The sequence below is a fragment of the Brassica napus genome, chromosome C3 (genome assembly GCF_020379485.1).
Source record: "Brassica napus cultivar Da-Ae chromosome C3, Da-Ae, whole genome shotgun sequence".
NCBI classification, from domain to species: Eukaryota; Viridiplantae; Streptophyta; class Magnoliopsida; order Brassicales; family Brassicaceae; genus Brassica; species Brassica napus.
Genome location: NC_063446.1, coordinates 38,096,183 through 38,115,093, shown reverse-complemented (window position 1 = coordinate 38,115,093; position 18,911 = coordinate 38,096,183). Strand labels below are relative to the sequence as shown.

The 18,911-nt window shown below is 35.6% G+C and overlaps 2 protein-coding genes and 1 pseudogene across 4 annotated transcripts; 1 reads left to right on the top strand and 2 right to left on the bottom strand.

The window, feature by feature from the left end:
• Positions 1-1,199: 1,199 nt before the first annotated feature.
• Positions 1,200-5,683, top strand: LOC125583544. 3 transcript variants are annotated; one of them, XM_048750629.1, is made up of 7 exons: positions 1,200-1,484; positions 1,586-1,941; positions 2,010-2,301; positions 4,780-4,893; positions 4,987-5,159; positions 5,256-5,352; positions 5,449-5,683. In XM_048750629.1, exons 2-6 carry the CDS (start codon positions 1,603-1,605, stop codon positions 5,313-5,315), a joined length of 978 nt encoding a protein of 325 aa, XP_048606586.1. In that variant the 5' UTR covers positions 1,200-1,484; positions 1,586-1,602; the 3' UTR covers positions 5,316-5,352; positions 5,449-5,683. The 3 variants fall into 3 exon arrangements, with proteins under 3 accessions (XP_048606586.1, XP_048606585.1, XP_048606587.1); XM_048750628.1 differs by having other exon boundaries at positions 4,780-5,159; XM_048750630.1 differs by lacking the exon at positions 4,780-4,893 and having other exon boundaries at positions 1,201-1,484.
• A 3,572-nt stretch (positions 5,684-9,255) lies between these two features.
• Positions 9,256-14,458, bottom strand: LOC106436820 (annotated as a pseudogene).
• Positions 12,161-14,038, bottom strand: LOC125575340. The gene is made up of 5 exons (XM_048749607.1): positions 13,712-14,038; positions 13,352-13,643; positions 12,869-13,248; positions 12,430-12,494; positions 12,161-12,353 (listed from the first exon to the last, which is right to left on the bottom strand). Exons 1-5 carry the CDS (start codon positions 14,036-14,038, stop codon positions 12,161-12,163), a joined length of 1,257 nt encoding a protein of 418 aa, XP_048605564.1.
• Positions 14,459-18,911: the final 4,453 nt, after the last annotated feature.

The window sequence follows — 18,911 nt, the reverse complement described above, 5'->3', positions numbered from 1 at the left end:
TAGGGTAAAAATATTCTAGAGCCAACACTACAAGAAAACAACGGCATACTGAGGAAAAAAATCGTCGGTATGTCGTCGGAATAACTCTATTCCGACGACATACCGATGAAAAAAATCCTCAGAAATAACTCCTCGGAAATTCATCTTTCCTTGGAATCCCTCGGAAATTTCCGACGGAATTCCGAGGAAACCCTATTTCCTCAGAATTTCCAAGTTCGTCGGAAATTTCTCGGAATATTCCGAGGAAGATGTCGTCGGAATATTCCGAGGGATAAACTTCCTCGGAATATTTCCAAAATTAAAAAAAAAATTATAAATTTATTTTTTAAATTGAAATTCGAAAATATAAAATTAAAATTGAAATAGAAAACATATTTAAAATACAAAAAATAATAAAATAGTTTTTATAAATAAAAAAATGTTTTATAAATACAAAATTAGTTTTAATAAATATGAAATCATCTTTTTATAAATACAAAATAGTTTTTATAAATACAAAAAAATAATAAAATAGTGTTTATAAAGTTGTAAATTTATATAGTTGCAATTGTTTAAAAGTCTTACATTTTTAAATTAATTATTATTATTATTTATTTATTTTGAAAAATGTATTGTATATTAAGTTAATTTATACATAATGTATTTTACTTTTGTTAGGTTACCTTATTTGATAATTTATTAAATAATCGAACTATTTAAAAATGTTCTTTTTGTTAGTTAATTTTTTTTCTCTAATATTTACTTTTTTTTTAGGAATAGCAAATTTAAAATATGATTTGTCATAATAAGGTAAACTTACAAAAGTATAAATACAAAAAGTAAATATTACAAAAATGTGGTGGAGAGTCGAACAATACTAAAAGGCAAATATAAGCCATGGAGAGGATGTCCACGTAGGATAAGAAAATCAACCAATCATAGATCCCGAAGTTGCCACGTTTTCTCATTTATTTTTTCGTAAAAAATGAAAAAACAATGCGGAGGAAATGATCGAACCCGAGTTAGTATGACATAAAAATATGGCAGTTACCACTAAGCCATTGAAACTTTCTTGGACACGTATACAAGACAGAGATTTTGCTTGGGGTGCTTCTTCTAGTTATAATAAGAAAGATAAGCGATTCGATTTTGTCAATCCCATATATTTACGGGCTTACGTTTAGGCCCATCAGTTTGGTGTATATAAAGAAACCCTAGAACGAAAGGAGGACTTGTGTCTGTGATTAGTTAAAAGGTTTGAAGGATGCAGGCGACGGCTGAACACTTGACAGCTAAAATAGCGGTGTGGTGGGACATGAAGGACTGTCCGATTCCGGAGGGTTAGGATGCTGGTCGGATCCGACAGAGTTTAGAAGGGGCGTTCAAGGAAAAAGGGTACTCTGGTCTTGTCTCTATCACTGCATATGGCGACCAAACACAAACCCCTGGTCACATCCTGCAAGGGCTCTTTTCCACTGGAATCTCTGTAGCACATACCATATCCGGTTAGTTATCCATCTCTGCTGGAACTTTAAATATATATATATATAATATGTTTATTAGTTTGGACACTAATTAAAAAAAAAAAAAACTGAAACATAAACAGAAAGCACATGCAACCTCATGTATCGGAATATGGTGGAATGGCGAGATCAAAATCCTCCTCCGGCTACAATGATGATCATATCAAATCAGGTGGGAAGTCAATTCTCCTGGGATCTGGTCCGGCTACAACAACGGACGCTATACAACCTTTTTCTGGCTTATTCAGTTAGGCCAGTATTTAGTATTGTCCTCTCCACAAGTCAAGAGTGGCGCTGGAAAGAATTGCTACAAAATAAACGAAGCGCACCGCTTGTTGTTGTTCAGGGCGCCAAGTTGTATTGTAAGTCGTGCAATTACGGTAGCCAACGCCTGAAGAAATTCAGGAAGCATCTCTCGAGTTATAATCATGCACGGGAAGTACGCATTCTCTCTCTCTCTCTCTCTTTACGTGTATCACTGCTTTATCTAATTATCACCACTTGCAGGAGGGTGTAACCACTGTGTACACGAACGTCGAACGTGTAACGGCGGATTGGGGAAGAAACTACAAGGCGACGCCTGAATTTGCGACAGCTAAAATACAGGTGTGGTGGGACATGTTTGACTGTCCGATACCCCAAGGTTATGATGCTCGTCAGGTCCCTCCGAGTATAGAAGCGGCATTCAAGGAACTAGGTTACTCTGGTCCTGTCTCCATCACTGCCTATGGCGACCATAAACATACTCCCCTACAAGCTCTCTCTTCCACTGGTGTCCATGTTGCACATGCCGTTCCCGGTTAGTCCTGTGATTTTTTTTTTATTTATTTATTCTTTTTGCACTACAAGAAAACAGCGGTATTCTGACGGACATTCCGACGGAAAATGAAATCCTCGGAATTTCCTCGGAATATACCGACGGAATTCCGAGGAAATATCAATGCGTCGGAATATTCCGAGGAAATTCCGAGGAAAATGTGTTCCTCGGAAAAAACCGATGAATTCCGAGGAAATATTATAGGGATTTTACAAAATTCCGAGGAAATTCCGACGAACTAGTGATCGATCGATGCGTTTTTGGACATATACCCATCGATCGATCACATTGTTACGCTTTGGTCCATCTTAGTGATCGATCGATGCGTTTTTGGACATAAATCCATCGATCGATCCGTTTATAAAAAAACATTCGAGATTTTGAAACCCCAAACACTAGTTCCTCGGAATTTCCTCGGAATATTCCGAGGAAATTCCGAGGAACACTTGATATCCTCGATCGATCGATGGGATAATCTCATCGATCGATCACATTGTTACGCTTTGGTCCATCTTAGTGATCGATCGATGCGTTTTTGGACATATATCCATCGATCGATCCGTTTAAAAAAAAATTGACGTTTTGAAACCCCAAACACTAGTTCCTCGGAATTTCCTCGGAATATTTCGACGGAATTCCGAGGAAGAAAAGGGTTTCCTCGGAATTCCCTCGGAATATTCCGAGGAAATTCCGAGGAAATAGGGTTTTTAAACCGAAAACAACGTTTTGCGGTTTGAATAACACTTATATAACCCTTATTAAGTGTCTTACGTTCATTATGAAGTCAAAAATTTGTTCCTTACCCTATAATAAACACTTTTCCGATTGTATGAACGAAATCCCCACAACATAAGAAAAACACTTATACACTTTAATGAACGGTAAAGAGAATACTTACAATTCGTTTTAAAATTTGTTATTTCATGGTTTATGCTCATCTATACAAAGAATCCTCAATGGTATGCATTACAATTGTATAAGAAATGAAATACGGCAAAAAAAATTGATGTTTTGAAACCCCAAACACTAGTTCCTCGGTATTTCCTCGGAATATTCCGAGGAAATTCCGAGGAACAATATAAATTAATAGAAATACATGCACATGATATTCTTTTTCCTCGAACTAATGAAAATATTCCGAGGAAATTCCGACGGATATTTAAGTGGCCGTCGGAATTTCCTCGGAATATTTTCATTTAACCGGGCAAACAAGCCGCCAAATATTTCGCGAAAATTGAAATTGAAAATACTGAGGGAATTCCGACGGAAAATATCCGTCGGACCCAAGGTTTTATAAACTCGAAACGCATCTTCTTCCCCATTTCTCTCTTCTTCCTCTCCGGCGATCTCTCTCTCCTTCTGGCGTTCTCCACCTTCTCTCGCGACGATCTCTCCGGCGAATCTTTTCCATTCTCTTACAAATCATGTAAGGACCCTATCCCACTCTCTTAGGTCCTATTTGTTAGGTTTTTAAGTAGATTTGATGATTTTAGAAGGTTTTTGATAGATTTTTGTTAGGGTGATTGGGTAGGATTGTGATTTGTTGTGTAATAGGTTTAAAAATGTAATTTGGTTGTGTTGAATTGATTTAGAACTTTTTTTTATAAATTGTTCATTATTTTTGTATTTACAAAACGTTTTTTCTATATAAATTCGATTTTACAAAACGTTTTTTGTATATAAATTCGATTTTTGGATTTATAAAAGATGATTTCATATTTATAAAAATATTTATATTTATTAAAACAAATTTTGTATTTATAAAACATTTTTTTGATTTATAAACACTATTTTTTTATTTTTGTATTTATAAAAACTATTTTTAAATATACAAACCGTTCTTTGTATATAAATTCGTTTTTTGGATTTATAAAAGATGATTTCATATTTTGAAATTAATTTTGTATTTATAAAATATTTTTTTTGATTTATAAAAACTATTTTGTATTTATAAAAAGATGATTTCATATTTATTAAAACTAATTTTGTATTTATAAAACATTTTTTTATTTATAAAAACTATTTTATTATTTTTTGTATTTTAAATATGTTTTCTATTTCAATTTTAATTTTATATTTTCGAATTTCAATTTAAAAAATAAATTTATAATTTTTTTTTTAATTTTGGAAATATTCCGAGGAAGTTTATCCCTCGGAATATTCCGACGACATCTTCCTCGGAATATTCCGAGAAATTTCCGACGAACTTGGAAATTCTGAGGAAATAGGGTTTCCTCGGAATTCCGTCGGAAATTTCCGAGGGATTCCAAGGAAAGATGAATTTCCGAGGAGTTATTTCTGAGGATTTTTTTCATCGGTATGTCGTCGGAATAGAGTTATTCCGACGACATACCGACGATTTTTTTCCTCAGTATGCCGTTGTTTTCTTGTAGTGTTGGCTCTAGAATATTTTTACCCTAACTGAAATGCTTTACTTGCTTTTATTGTTTGATGATACAGGTGTCGAATACAAGCGCATGGCTGGAGATGTGAGGGAATGGCATGCTGATAATCCTCCTCAAACAGCTGCTATAATAATGGTCATATCGGATAATGTGGACATCATTTCAATTGGTCTTGTCAAGCTACTACAAGAGAATAAATACAACCTTTTTCTGGCTTATTCGTTTAGGCCTTACCAAATGTCATACCTGCTCACTTCTGCAGAGTGGCTCTGGGAAAGCTTACTTGCAGGTCCTCTCACGAAGCACAGTCTTCTCAGTGAAAGTGAAAGCAGTGTATCTACCGCAATGTTTCATTGCAAATTGTGCCGCTTTGATACCATAAGCATTGATAATTTCAGGGCACATCTCTTAAGTGATGAAAAACATGCGCAAGAAGTAAGCATCCTCTCTCTCTCTCTCTCTCTCTATCTGCTTTTTATGTCTAACCATTTGAGCAATTAAGAACCCTGTTTTAACTTTTTCCACTCGCAGGAGAAAGTATTTTCGAATTTAATATATATTGTATTCAAAACGCGAGGCGATGTCGAGTAGCTGAGTACGATCGACATCATTGCCCAGACCGCCAGAGGCAAGTTTTTTTTCTTTTCTTAATGATTATTATACAAGATTGAAGAGAGAACGTAGTTGCATGTGTATACTCAAAATGTGTCATATATTATTGTAGGTAAAAAGATTATCGAACGAGCAAACTTATGAAGAAAGCAACCCGGCCACTTCTTGATGATCAGTTACGTCTTACTAATCGACGTTGATCTAAAACCTAGAGTGGTGAACTTGTTAGCAGCAGCACCTCTTGCTTTTCGTTTCTAGTCTTTGTTTTAATTTGAAGTATTTTATTTTATTTTGCTTTGATTGTTTAATATAATAGTTTTATCTCTTAAAAAAACAAGTTAATCTTATTATTAGTGGTATATATTAATAATTTTAAATTAAATTGCACGTCAAAATGCTAACTGTTTAATAGTTCTTTCCATTTTTTGATTGGAGGCTGGGCGAAATCTTAACTGTATCTACTTACGAAAGAAAAATGGCAAAAAAACATGAAAAATCTTTTAAATTTGATCCAGTTTAAAATTTTTAGCTTAATAAATCAGCTCTCTTTGCTGTCAAAAAAAAAAAAAAAAAATCAGCTCTCTTTGCTGCAATGAATTTAGAATTAAAATCAATTGAATTAAAATACATTCAGGAAGCTGAACTGGAGCAGTTAGAGAAATCTGTTGAGCCGTCATGGCCAAAACTGGTTGAGCCGTTAGAGAAGCTCGTTGATCGGTTGAGTGTTGTTTGGGGAGTGATCAATCACCTTAAGGCGGTTAAGGACACTCCCGAGCTTCGTGCTGCCTTGATAGAGATGTATAATATTTGTGGGCAGAGGTTTTTGTCTGCAGATGCATTTTCAGCGTTTGAAGACGCTCGACTGGACGACATCAAGGTATATTTACATTATTATATGAACTCAATTTCTCGGATTTAACGGGAAAACGCAATTTCTCGGTTTTGACGGGAAAACGTAACTTCTCGGATTTTGGCGGAAAAACGCAATTTCACGGTTTTGGCTGAAAAACGCAATTTCTCAGTTTTGGCGGAAAACACACAATTTTTTGGTTTTAACGGGAAAACGCGATATTTCGGTTTTAACGGTAAAACACTATTTCTCGGTTTTGGCGGGAAAACACAATTTATCGGTTTTGGCGGGAAAACACAATTTTACAGATTTTGGCGGGAAAACGCAATTTCTCGGATTTAACGGGAAAACGCAATTTCTCGGATTTTGGCGGGAAAACGTAACTTTTCGGATTTTGGCGGGAAAACGCAATTTCTCGGTTTTGTCGGGAAAAACGCAATTTCTCAGTTTTGGCGGGAAAAACGCAATTTTTCGGTTTTGGCGGGAAACACACAATTTTTCGGTTTTGGCGTCGGATTTTGGCGGGAAACAAATTTCTCGGATTATGGCGGGAAACAAATTTCTCGGCTTTGGTGGGAAAACACAATTTTTGGATTTTGGCGGAAAAACAACTTTTTCTGATTTTGGCGGGAAAACGCAATTTCTCGGATTTTGGCGGAAAAACACAATTTTCGGTTTTGGCGGGAAAACATAATTTTTCGGTTTTAACCAGAAAACCCAAATTTTCGGTTTTGGCGAGAAAACATAACTTTACGGATTTTGGCGGGAAAGCGCAATTTCTCGGTTTTGGCGGAAAAATGAAATTTCTCGGTTTTGACAGGAAAACATAGTTTTATAGTTCTGACAAGAAAAAAATACTTTTATAATTTTGGAAAGTAAACATAATTTCAAAATTTTAGAAATAAAATCTAAACTAAAAATTGAAAAATAATTATAAATATTATTGGGTATCCATGGGCATGCCCATTTGGACATAGTCTATATTGGTCCTGGACATTTGTTTGGACCATTGTCCAATATGGACCACCAATTACTGTCTAAAACTGAAATGGTCCAACTGGTCAAGCCCAATTGGCTCTGGACGGACCATTTGACAGCTATAGTCACATCCACTTATCTATGTGGTTTGGTTATATATTTTTTTTGGTGTAAATGTTAAATTTTATACCAACTTTTTTTTTTGACAGAGAGAAAAATAAAAACAAAACTACAATGTAATAAAGAAAAACTACAGCAAGAGACCATAACCAATCCAGAAGAAAAGATGCATTGTGCGTGGATGAAACAACCACTCTAAAAAGAAAGACAAGGATGCTGGTTTATGCCACAACTTGAACAAGTTACAGACCTCATCATAGTTGCCACGAGTAATAGCTGACTAGGCCAGTCCTCAAAACCTCAATCCAGCAATACAGCTTCTCCGAGAGCAACCCCAACAAACCATGCAAACACAATCAAAATACGAGACCAGACCAAGAGTTCACGCATACACCGTCGGCAAGGGAGAACCAAATTGACAGTCGGAGAGCCGCCTCCAACCGTCGATCTAGACCGCCACGAAAATAGAACAAGGATCATCTCCCACGGCTGTACCGAAAACTCAAGAACCAGAACTCGCCGCATCTATTCATCTCCCACGGTTTGGTTATATTTTGTATATGACATGTTACTAAATACAAATCTCTAGTCCGTTGTTGGGTTAAGTGTGCCTCTTTATTCAGGATACAAAATATAAGCTTATGTTATACACGTATTTCTTTCTTATTTGAGATTCTGAGAAAGTTACAATTAACACACGTCACTTGGTTTTTACTTTTGATTTGATTACCATTAATTAGTTCTAGATGATTTTTTTTTTTAAAAAAGAACACCAGAATTTTCAACTTCAACCTAACTGAACTTCAGATTGGAACAGTGTGTTTATGACTGTGTGTAAGTAAGAACGAAAACCGGTTAGACTGACTTCTCCGATACAAACTATCTGGTGAGTTTGGTGGCCATTCTGATTTGGACTTTGGGGCCCAATAAAGAAAGATGGAGATAATGAGATTAGATTTGGAGAGACTAATTAGTTAAGGGGTTTAGTTCACCCACTTCGCAAGCAAGATACCTCTTCTCACTACGATTTACCTTTCTCCTTTGAAATTACCACTCAACTAATAACTTTATTTAATAGGCAGTGTTAGTATTACGTTAACAAATTCGCATGTCACCAAAGGCTTCCAAAAAATATTTTTTCAGCAACAACTTCATTTACCTTGTTATCTTTTATATGTGTTTGTCTAGCAACAACTTCACTTGAAAAATATTACAACGAATAATCTACATGCAAATGCAAAGCCGTTTTGTAGAATCTCCTAAACATAATTAAACTTTTAAGATAAGTCAGACTCATATACGTTTACTTGATTAATTTCTCCCACGAAATGTATTATTCTATTGATCTTTGCTAACCCAACATATATATGCATGAAAATGATATATATATATATATATATATATATATATGTTAATCGTATTCTATTGATCTTTGCTAACCCAACATATATATGCATGAAAATAATATATATCTTATATATATCTATACATATATAGAGGCGTCGTTTTTTAAACCTCGTCTCTTTTGTCTTTTTGGGAAAAAAAAAAACAAATACTAAAATCCTTGCACTGTGTTTTGTTTTAATGTAAAAAAACGACAAATAGATGTTGCTTTGGTGCTACATGATGAGTCTTTGTCATATCCCCTGTTCTAAAAATCGGCCGCCGCTACGCGTCACTTTTCCGCCCCGATTTATGCCAAATCGGTTTAAAAAATCAGATATCCGATTTTTTCCGCCTAAACCGCCTAAATGACCGCCTAGCCGCCTAAATGACAGCCTAGCCGCCTAGGCGGCCGCCTAATTTTTTTTTTTTTTTTTTTTAATTTTTTTTTTAGTTTTAATAATATTTTTATTTGTTTATTTGATCTAAAATTTTAAATTTTATAAATATCATTTATATTCATAATTTTGATGAAAATTACACTATATTAAATTTATATATTCTATTTGTGTGTTTTATACAATCATAAACATGAAAATGTATTAATGTTATACACAATTAAAGATTAACATGTTTTATAACATAGTAAACCATCTAAAAATTCCGCCCCGCATAATTTCCGATTAATCCCCGATTTTTTCTTTAGGCGCTAGGCCCAACCCGACCGCCCGACTAGCGCCTACCGCGTTCCAGAACAGGGGTCATATCTTATAAAGAAAGAGAGTTTATTATTACCTATTGAATAGCATTACCATCTCGCAGTAGTGGGTGTGAGGGGAAAGGTCAACGGCCATGGCTTTGACAGGCTTAAAAGGCTCAGAAGCAGGCATCTTCTTGGCTTTGTTCTCTTGACCCGTTTTCTCGAAAGACGGCCTGCAAAGCTCTATCGCGTTTGCCACCAGCTTTTCAGGGCTGAGCGAAATGTACCTGTGTTGTGATAATCTGGTGTTAGATAAACCAAAACAAAGTCAAAAGTAACCTGTGTTGTGAGAAAGAAACTAACACAAGGGTCTTCAACCCTGGATGGGTTCTCAATGCTTCGATCACATCTGGATGAAGTCCGGGATAACCTGGATCCACTATAGCAATTGCATTTGAGATTTCATCTTTAAGTAAAGAGCTCATCACGTACTCTGCCTGTAAAAAAATAAAGGCAACGAATCACAACCATGAAGAAGAACCCAAATGATTAAGATAAATGAAACCAGCTACATGATATGTTATCATCAAACACATGCCTTTGAACATATGAACTTGCAATTGCTAATGCCATTGATCTCTCTCTGCATTCCGTTCCGCATCTGATACAGCCGAAGCATTCATTTCTATGCCAATCACCTGTAAGAAGAGCATAAGAGAGGTAAAGTACCGAACCTACCCACTTTCATAGTTTTGTTAAGGATTGTGTTCAATCGATTTTGCAAGTTAAATAGCAGAGTCTTACCATACGGACACGATGTGCCAGTGTAAGACCAATTGTTCCAGTTCCACAATATACATCAAAGAGTAAAGTGTCAGGACAAAGATCAGACCAATCTCCAGCAAGTGAATACAACTTCTCTGCGGCGCCGGTATTAAACTGGATCAAATCATTTTGAAATTTATTACAGCATCAGCAATTTGACCAAAATTTTCAAAGATGCAGCGATCTTAAAGATTCAGTTATCACCCGAAACAATGCTGTTGGGGATATGCTGAACCGAAGGTTGTTGATATGATCATGAATCAAAGCTTCAGTCAAGACATTGGTGGGTTGGTCATGATGTGTTCCATTATCTGACATTTGAATAGGCAGCAACCGTAGTGGACAATCTGGTTGTGCAAAATTTGATATCCCTACGTGATCCTGATCAAGAAACCATTGATATAGTAGTTTAATGATGAAATTAGAGAGATACAAAACTGTATTATACAATCTGTTTTGGATTTAGTAAAGAATGGGGATAAGTAATTACTTGAACAACTAATACAGTCAGAGGAAGAGGTGGAGAGCTTGCTCTAGCTCCTTCAGCAAATGCTTTTGCCAGTTCTTCAAACTCAGTCGCCACTACAGCCTCATTAGTATCCCTAGTACAAACCTGAATAGTTTCATGCAAAGATATAGAAATCAAAACAAGAGATAAAACCAATCATTGTCCAGGTTAATGAATTGGGATACAAACCTGAACCATAAGCATAACCTCTGCAATTCTTGAATCGGCATCTTCATCATTTGAGAACACGCCGGGTTTGCTTCCTTCTCGAACCTAAGATATATGAGCCAGGTGAAAAGAAATATTAAATTAGGTAAGTCATGCTAACACAACAGCGTATCCTGCAATACACATACCGTCAACTGTCGCCAGAACCCACAGCTTTTAGACATATTCCAAACAGGGAGCCTTGATTTTTCTAAGAAACTCCGAAAGATGGAAGCGTATTGGCAAGCAAGTTTAGAGATACTGGGACAGTTAACAGCTTCCTCCACTACTGTCACACCCGCACTGGAAAGATTTTGCATTAGTTCTTCCCATGACTATTGAAAAAGTAAGCACAAGTCTCAGAGAAAAAAATATATACCTATCAGTTCCGAGCACGACTCCAACAGTTAACTTCCACTCACCGGAATATCCAGTTGAGAACTCGCACTTGTTCCTGTAACCATTCGTAAGCGGTGATTCTATAATTCCTTCGAGCTTACATGAAAGGCCACCTGAAATGGTTTAGCGTACGAATCAAAAGACTAATCCAGTCAAAATAGAGATCAAAAGCATTGGACTTTGTATAGTGTTCTTACCTATTTCTCTAGACTGAAGGACCAATTCTGGAAGTGATTTTCCATTTGGACAAGCTTTACGCTCATTTCCAGTCTGCGAATGAAATACATTATCAAAAAATTCACTCCATTGAAGTTGAGTGAGACTACTAAAAGCAATCTCAAAAATATAAAAGAGAGAGCATGAGAAAGTTCCTGACCAGTTTTTCCAACTTTTGCATGATAGAAGCCTTCTTCTGTTCAAGCTGGTCTGCGTAAGACAGGTCTGCCAAGGGACTCAAAGCTTCACGGGCACTTTTGTATTTACGAGCCGCCTTTTTTTCATTGAACCACTCACGTCTTCTCTGTTTTGCTGTCTTATCTGCTTCTCTTTCAAGACCTAAAAAGGTTCTTATTTGCCGATCTTCTCTAAAGCGTTCTGAAATTGACTCTCTGGAATGGACAACCATTACATTATGGCCGTCTCCTTCCAGGTTTTGGATATCTTTGTTGAAATCCCCATCGCCCGTCAAGATCAAAATGTTATGAGGCTACACTGCTTACTATCAAAGTCATTGGCTCTGTGGACAATGACATTCTTGTTGTCCTGTAACTCTTGTGGTACATGTGTACACTTGTACCCAACAACAATCGTCATTTGTTCAACCGGTACATTCCACCCTTCATCTTCCAAACACTTCATGATGTGCTGGTAAACGTTTCCGCAGGGAAGTCGTATGGGACTGGCACGTTCTCATAATCCCAGTACACAGCTGTTTTACCTTGCGCAGCTTGCTGAAGAGTAGTCTTCTCTTTTTTTTGTAAAAGAAGAGTAGTCTTCTTGCTTGCCTTAACAAGGCTGTTGTAGTGAAAAGCCTGTCGGTCATATGACCTTCACACATAAAACATTGATATTGTTATCTCATTATTGAGATTCATTAATTAAAATTTCAATTATACACACTCACAGATTCAATGTTCTTCTATACTCTCCAGACTCGGGCTTTATTTCGGTAATCATATCAGAGTTTACCTGCAACAAAGTATGCAACAAAGGATACTTTGTTGCAGGTAAACTCTGATGTGATTACCGAAATAAAGCCCGAGTCTGGAGAGTATAGAAGAACATTGAATCTGTGAGTGTGTATAATTGAAATTTTAATTAGTGAATGTCAATAATGAGATATAACTCCAGAGATGCTTCCTGAATTTCTTCAGGCGGTCTGGGCAATGATGTCGATCGTACTCAGCTACTCGACATCGCCTCGCGTTCTGAATACAATATTTATTAAATTCGAAAATACTTTTCTCCTGCGAGTGGAAAAAGTTAAAACAGGGTTCTTAATTGCTCAAATGGTTAGACATAAAAAGCAGATAGAGAGAGAGAGAGAGAGAGAGGATGCTTACTTCTTGCGCATGTTTTTCATCACTTAAGAGATGTGCCCTGAAATTATCAATGCTTATGGTATCAAAGCGGCACAATTTGCAATGAAACATTGCGGTAGATACACTGCTTTCACTTTCACTGAGAAGACTGTGCTTCGTGAGAGGACCTGCAAGTAAGCTTTCCCAGAGCCACTCTGCAGAAGTGAGCAGGTATGACATTTGGTAAGGCCTAAACGAATAAGCCAGAAAAAGGTTGTATTTATTCTCTTGTAGTAGCTTGACAAGACCAATTGAAATGATGTCCACATTATCCGATATGACCATCATTATAGCAGCTGTTTGAGGAGGATTATCAGCATGCCATTCCCTCACATCTCCAGCCATGCGCTTGTATTCGACACCTGTATCATCAAACCATAAAAGCAAGTAAAGCATTTCAGTTAGGGTAGAAATATTCTAGAGCCAAAAAGAATAAATAAATAAAAAAAAAATCACAGGACTAACCGGGAACGGCATGTGCAACATGGACACCAGTGGAAGAGAGAGCTTGTAGGGGAGTATGTTTATGGTCGCCATAGGCAGTGATGGAGACAGGACCAGAGTAACCTAGTTCCTTGAATGCCGCTTCTATACTCGGACGGACCTGACGAGCATCATAACCTTGGGGTATCGGACAGTCAAACATGTCCCACCACACCTGTATTTTAGCTGTCGCAAATTCAGGCGTCGCCTTGTAGTTTCTTCCCCAATCCGCCGTTACACGTTCGACGTTCGTGTACACAGTGGTTACACCCTCCTGCAAGTGGTGATAATTAGATAAAGCAGTGATACACGTAAAGAGAGAGAGAGAGAGAGAATGCGTACTTCCCGTGCATGATTATAACTCGAGAGATGCTTCCTGAATTTCTTCAGGCGTTGGCTACCGTAATTGCACGACTTACAATACAACTTGGCGCCCTGAACAACAACAAGCGGTGCGCTTCGTTTATTTTGTAGCAATTCTTTCCAGCGCCACTCTTGACTTGTGGAGAGGACAATACTAAATACTGGCCTAACTGAATAAGCCAGAAAAAGGTTGTATAGCGTCCGTTGTTGTAGCCGGACCAGATCCCAGGAGAATTGACTTCCCACCTGATTTGATATGATCATCATTGTAGCCGGAGGAGGATTTTGATCTCGCCATTCCACCATATTCCGATACATGAGGTTGCATGTGCTTTCTGTTTATGTTTCAGTTTTTTTTTTTTTAATTAGTGTCCAAACTAATAAACATATTATATATATATATTTAAAGTTCCAGCAGAGATGGATAACTAACCGGATATGGTATGTGCTACAGAGATTCCAGTGGAAAAGAGCCCTTGCAGGATGTGACCAGGGGTTTGTGTTTGGTCGCCATATGCAGTGATAGAGACAAGACCAGAGTACCCTTTTTCCTTGAACGCCCCTTCTAAACTCTGTCGGATCCGACCAGCATCCTAACCCTCCGGAATCGGACAGTCCTTCATGTCCCACCACACCGCTATTTTAGCTGTCAAGTGTTCAGCCGTCGCCTGCATCCTTCAAACCTTTTAACTAATCACAGACACAAGTCCTCCTTTCGTTCTAGGGTTTCTTTATATACACCAAACTGATGGGCCTAAACGTAAGCCCGTAAATATATGGGATTTACAAAATCGAATCGCTTATCTTTCTTATTATAACTAGAAGAAGCACCCCAAGCAAAATCTCTGTCTTGTATACGTGTCCAAGAAAGTTTCAATGGCTTAGTGGTAACTGCCATATTTTTATGTCATACTAACTCGGGTTCGATCATTTCCTCCGCATTGTTTTTTCATTTTTTACGAAAAAATAAATGAGAAAACGTGGCAACTTCGGGATCTATGATTGGTTGATTTTCTTATCCTACGTGGACATCCTCTCCATGGCTTATATTTGCCTTTTAGTATTGTTCGACTCTCCACCACATTTTTGTAATATTTACTTTTTGTATTTTATACTTTTGTAAGTTTACCTTATTATGACAAATCATTTTTTAAATTTGCTATTCTTAAAAAAAAGAAGTAAATATTAGAGAGAAAAAAATCAACTAACAAAAACAGCATTTTTAAATAGTTCGATTATTTAATAAATTATCAAATACGGTAACCTATCAAAATTAAAATACATTATGTATAAGTTAACTTAATATAAAGTACATTTTTCAAAAAAAATAAAATAATAATAATAATTAATTTATAAATGTAAGACTTTAAAACAATTGTAACTATATAAATTTAAAACACGTGATTAAAAGTTGCTAACTCGCGATGAAAAGGGCACAAAAAAAAATAGTTTTATTTTCTTCGTTTACTCACCACGATCCAAGTGGTCCGAGAGGTTATTTCGCTCAATTTACAGCAGGACAACTGTATTCGTGATGTTGCTTCTCAGTTGGGCTTTATCAACTATGTAACAGTTCTTCCTAGGGGACTTAGTGGTGGTTTAGCTATTTTCTGGTTTCAGCATGTTCAGCTTTCTGTTTTAAGCAGTTCTCCTAATTTCATTGATTGTAAAATTAGCTGTAATGGAAATATTTTATATTTTTCTCTGGTTTATGGACACCCTAATTCAACCTTTCGCTCTCATACTTGGGAGAGGATAGAACGAGTAGGAATAAACAAGAAGATGGAGCCTTGGATGTTAGTTGGTGATTTCAACGAACTGCTTGGGAATCATGAGAAGATTGGTGGTTCAATAAGACCTGAAAGTTCCTTCAAAGAACCTTGGTCCACAACAACAATCTTCAGGATATTAAAGCAATTGGTAATAGATTCTCTTGGGTTGGTGTGCGTGGAACTCATTATATACAAAGTTGTTTGGACATAACGATGGCTAATGGAGCATGGTTTGATATGTTTTCGGCGGCTACAACTGAATTCTTGGAGATGAATGAATCTCATCATAGACCATTAGTATATTTTCTTACCAATCAAGCAGATGTTCCAAGGAAAACATTTCAGTTTGACAATAGAATGTGTGGAAAAGATGGTTTCAGAGATTCGGTTATGAGAGGATGGAAAGGAACATGCCAGATGCAGCTATTAGATACACCCCTTGCTCAACGGTTGGTTAGATGCAGACAACATATCTCCATTTGGAAGAGACACAACCAACACAATGCTGGTGACAACATTAATAGACTACGAGGACAACTGGATCGAGCTATTACTTCCACTACTATGTGTGGGCTGAGAGAAGAAATTGATCAAGCATACATGGAGGAATAAATCTTTTGGAAACAGAGAAGTCGGGTGATGTGGTTACAAGCTGGTGATAGGAATACTGCTTATTTTCATTCGATTTCAAAGGCTCATAGAAATAGATTACATTTGACAGCAATCTAGGATGACTCACGTGTGATACATCGAGGTCGGAAGGAGATTGGAAGAATTGCTCAAGAATATTTCCAGTCATTATTTTCTATTACCTTAATTGTTGCCCCTGCATGTGAGTTGTGAATAATATTTTTCCTTAAGTGTTTAAAGGTTCATCTAGTAACAGATTCCTTTCCCGTTTCTGCTTATTTGATAATTAATATTAAGAAAGTTTACTAGAATGACTTAAATTAGTTTAGAATTACTAGAATAACTCTTAAAAGTTTTAAATTACCAAAAAAAAAGTTATGGTCGAAAATATCCTTGATTATAGTTATGATAAAAAAATAATATTACAAAAGTGCCATTTAAAATTATTAAAAAAATTCCGACGGCAGATTTATTTAACTAAAACAAATCTATCGGAATATAAATCTGTTAAATTAAACTGTTGTAAAATTTATATCTGCCATGTACTTGGTGGCAGATTTTTCTGTTACGACAGATGTTTTTAAACTGGCAGATTTGTGTGACTGATTTAAGAATGTCGATAGATTTATCTATTTTAGTCTGTCATATGTAGTAACCGATTTGTTGAAGTTATCAGTTTTTTTCCGAAGTAGTTAGAGTTTTGAGATAGATAAGTTTATCAGTAATAGACATAAATTTTTATGATAGATATGTTTACCCGATTTAAATTTTCAATCGACTTTTGTATTCATTTGGTGGTAGATTTTTGAAATTGCCGTTTTGGCGGCAGACTGTTTATATAAATTTGTAACAGATTTTTATATTTACGAAGTGGCAGACTTTTAAACAAAAATATGGGCTTTGAGTAAGCCAAACTTAAATCGATAGAAATTAAAGCTGGTTTACTTTAATTTTGAATCTGGTTTATTTCTAGTATAACTAAGACCAATTTTTTTAAGTTTGCAATTGATGTCTTCTTCATCCCACTTTTCTTTCTTATCAAGATGTCTCTATTTCATGAGATTTAGTCTCTTGCTGCTATCCTTATATATTGGCGAAAAATGGATCACATCAGCGGTTGATGTTTTTGCATTCGAGCATACAACTTGCTTGGTTCTTTTGTTACATTCAAGCATACAACTTGTTTGGTTCTATTTGGCTTTTGGAATTATTTTGTGTCGGAATTACATTCGAACATACAACTTGTTGTTTGGATCTATATAGTTCATAATTTACAACTAACTAAACCGTAAATTCTTACGTAATAGCCATCTGATACAACATCTGCGGACATTTCTCGTGAAGTCAACATAATTTACAATAACTAAACTAGCTCTCATGATTCATCTTCTGTTTCATCGCTTAAAGATCATCTCATTTATGCTGCTTACATGAATGTTCTTCTTCTACAATCCGCTGAAGAGATCAAGAGATTCAGTTTCTCCAAAAACAATTTATAATACACTTACATCATTACACTGACATTTCTCGTGAAGCCAGTTTCTTACTACAACCAGACTTATAACTCTCGTAGACAAGCGGGCTTTTAGGGAAAAATGTAGTTCCAGAACTCTTGTTGCTTCTTGGTGATCTCCTTCTCTCCATTGATGGTCAAAGAACTCACAAATCATCTACAAACTCTGTCCTCAATCTAGTACAAACTAATTCTCAAATACCTGAAACAAGAAATATAAAGAACATAGGATTTTTCTAATTATGTCTGAAAATTGCAGATTCTTGTTACAGAACTATCAATTTTACTTTATGGTTTCCCCTAAACCATAAACTGAGATTTAAAGTTTCATCATGTAAAAAAGAAAATTGACAGTGGAGCCAATCAAACACTGTGCTTTGCTATGGACTGGAATTTGGGCTTTTCAAAATTAAACAATTACTCAATCAATAGATGTAGTAAATGAACCCTAACAAATTTGAGTAGTAAAAAATTATGACTTATCGTTAAAATCTTCGGAGGTGATGAAGATATTTCAGACGAAGGCGACTTAGGGTTCCTCTTCTACGATGGAGATGACGGCGAGATAGTGTGGAGGAGGCGGATTTGAAGTCGGAGATAACGGAGGTGGAGGTCACAGAGATGGAAGTTGCAGAGATGACCCTGATTTTAGGTTTGTCGGCATGAGGCACTTCTCTTCACCCGTGAAAGGGTTTTGTTTGGACTTTAACTCGATACTAGGTTAAGATCCGAATCAACATTATATATATAAATTATTTTATGTATTAAATATTTTTATATATTATAAAATAATAAATATATATTAAATAATTAAAAGTCAGTAACTATTAAAAATATAATTAAATTGGTGCAAACATATAAATCAATTGTATTAATCCAAATTTTTTTTATTTGATAGGATATGTTATTAAATTTAAATGATACTAACATGGATAATATATTTTAGTATATTTTTAATATTAATGTCTATTAAATACTGATTTATACTCATATAGTTTTTTGATCATTTGTATCTTTTATAGTAAAAAATTTAAATTACTGATAACAAAATTTTCATTGTGGGATTAATAGTTTTAGTAATTTATAATTAAAAAAAATAAGTTGTCAATGATCGTTCAAAAAAATTGTTCAAAGCAAATTTTGAAACTAAAATATTGTATTTTATAAGGTTTATAGTTTAATTTAAAACGATATATATATTAATCTTATTAATTAATTAAATTAGACTTTTTACTTATATAATTTTTGTAATCGTTTGTATTTT